The 2506-nt window shown below is 36.4% G+C and overlaps 1 protein-coding gene across 1 annotated transcript in view; it reads left to right on the top strand.

The window, feature by feature from the left end:
* Positions 1-198: 198 nt before the first annotated feature.
* The window catches only part of LOC106529141 (uncharacterized), a gene marked incomplete in the record, with an annotated part of 32632 nt that continues 30324 nt past the window's right edge, over positions 199-2506 (top strand). The window contains 5 exon segments of the mRNA XM_014024477.1: positions 199-298; positions 1325-1472; positions 1569-1722; positions 1801-1993; positions 2169-2240. Of these exon segments, the coding sequence (XP_013879931.1) occupies positions 1346-1472; positions 1569-1722; positions 1801-1993; positions 2169-2240 (546 nt within the window).

The following is a 2506-nucleotide window of genomic DNA, read 5'->3' as shown; positions in this document are numbered from 1 at the left end:
ATCCTTCTCAATGGGAGAAGTTCCAGACGGAGCAGAGAAGGAAACAAGAATTGAGCGGAGCTGCGTAGGAAGGTAAGGGCCAGGCTAACATTTACCCTTTTATAAAGTTCCTTCGGTGGCTCTCCTCTACGCGCCCGTCGATTGGCTGCTCCGACTGTCAATCAATGACGTAACAGTCGCTGATTGGCCGCTTTCGACACAGTCCGTTCTTGGTCGTTTAAGTAAAATAAAGATGGTTGCTGTGTTGTGGGCTGCCCCTGTACATGTTTTGGTTCTACTTTTTGATGCAGAAGTGCAGGTAAAAGTATTTTATTCTAACGTGCCAAAAAACGAGTCAAATAGTGTCTAGCTAAAGGAATACTAGCACGTGTTGAAACCGGAAGTCAGTATTGAATTAACACTAAGGGTTAGCAGGTGAGTTTGTGATCCAGTTAGCTAAGAAAGTAGCATTGTTGCAARCTTTAAAAGCACTGGTTTCGTTTTATCAGAAGAATTATTTGTTATGATGCACATTCATAAAGATAACATGTTCTAGTTCATTTTTGTCTTTACAGTTTGTTTGTTGTACGTTGTTTGTGTGCAGCTGTGTATGAAAACAATTGTTTGTAAAACACAGTGTGACCTAGTATTTCACTTTACATACTATATTTATATTCATTAAGCAGTGTTTAAATATTTCTTAATACTGTTTAGAGCACAGTGCAGCTGTAATGAAATATTTATCAGGAATAGTTTGGAAAACTACAAAAAATGGAAATAATTGTAACAATAAACAAAACTAGAGAAAGTATTTCATGCAAAAATGCTAATGTGAATGCCTTTTGAAATGAAGCTGATTTTTTAATAGCAAAAAAAAAAAAACAATAATGCAACTTCAATTTGAAAGTTTAACTTTGCAGAAAAAAGCTAAAGTTAGCAGACACAAGTTGAAATTAGTACCCAGAGGTGTACAAAATGTCAAATTAGCAGAAAAAGCATAAAAGTACAAAAAAGTGACAAAAAAGATTTGTTGTAAAATAGATAAAACAGCCAAATTGTGCAGTAAAACAGCTAAAATGTAGTTGAAAATGCCTAAATTAGCATAAGGAACATTAGGAGCTCAGGTTTGCTGAACATGCGGAGACAGTTTTTCATTTTTTTTTTCTACCTGTATTACTGAGATGCATCAGGAGATGTTGAAAACAGCTCCATTCATTGTCAATGGGGAAAGAAATGGCCGAAAGGGTGAAAAAGCTAAAAACCATGTTATATTTAGRTTTTGGCTGCTTGTTAGAAAGCGTTACAACTTTTATCAGTAAGATGTGTGAGTCTGTGTGCACTGCAGATCTCTAAATCACAGATTTAAATGTGGTTTCCAGCAACCATGAGTGAGAAGACAACAGACCTGTCGGCTCAGGAAGACGCCCTGGAGCACATCGCTGCTCGCAGAGACAAACCCTTCCTGGAGGAACGGTTTATACACAAATTAAAACGTATGAGTTGCACTTTTTAATATATACATCGTTTATTCTTTCCATTTTGTCTGCCGGTCAGTAAAACTGTTTTTAAGGTTGTGTTTTCTTTTCCAGGAAAAGGTGTGTTTACCCGTGAAAACATTAAACCTTCTGCATTTGTTGTTGAATACCGAGGAAAAATCTGTTCACAAGGACCGATTTCTGAAAAGAGACAAAATAGTTTCAAAGGTTTCATTTTGAAGTATTCATGGAAAGGAGAACAGTGGTGGTAGGTTTTTTGTTTTTAATTAAATACGATCACTTTGAATGAAAAAGCAGTTCTGTCATAGCGAAGTTTCTCCTGCAGCCTCGATGCTTCAGACGAGGGCGACTCCCTCGGCAGACTGGTRAACTRCGACCACGGGAGTCCWAACTGTCGGATGAAGAAGGTAGTTTATGAGGGGAAGCCTCACTTGTGCCTGTTTGCATTGAGGGAAATCAATCCAGGCGAGGAGATAACGTACAACTGCAGAGACTCCAGCAACCCGCCGCGCTTTGAGGTGAACTTTCAAAATAGGAGCTTTGCTTTTAATTTTTTTTTTGAAACATTAACTGAGCTGCAGGATTTTAAGTTTATCTGAGAATTTTACAACTTTTATTACGATTTATTACAGTTTATATGTAAAGTAAATAATCACTCACACATATTTTTCTTCTCTCACACAACATTTACAGGATTTTCAATCTGGATTAAGTTCTTCACGTGCAGACTGTAAACTAGCTTCAACACCRAAAAGAAGGAGAAAGGTTTGTGAATATTAATGTGAAGTTTTGACAAACAGGAACATTTTTTCTTTTTGTGAAGTCAGGCGGACTGAAACTGACATAATTACAAATAAAAGCATAAATATATAAATTAGGGATGCACGATAACTTATTCTAAGAACCGATACCAATAACTTTCTCCTTTTAACAGCCGATAACCGATAATATGCCAGGAGATAAGACTAGTCAAAAATGGGTAAGATCATAACATAAATAAGACCAAAAAATAAAATGACACTAAATTATAT

This window comes from Austrofundulus limnaeus, unplaced genomic scaffold, assembly GCF_001266775.1.
Source record: "Austrofundulus limnaeus strain Quisiro unplaced genomic scaffold, Austrofundulus_limnaeus-1.0 Scaffold424, whole genome shotgun sequence".
In the NCBI taxonomy this organism is placed as follows: domain Eukaryota; kingdom Metazoa; phylum Chordata; class Actinopteri; order Cyprinodontiformes; family Rivulidae; genus Austrofundulus; species Austrofundulus limnaeus.
Note: the sequence above shows the minus strand (reverse complement) of the source record. Positions and strands in the feature narration are given on the sequence as shown.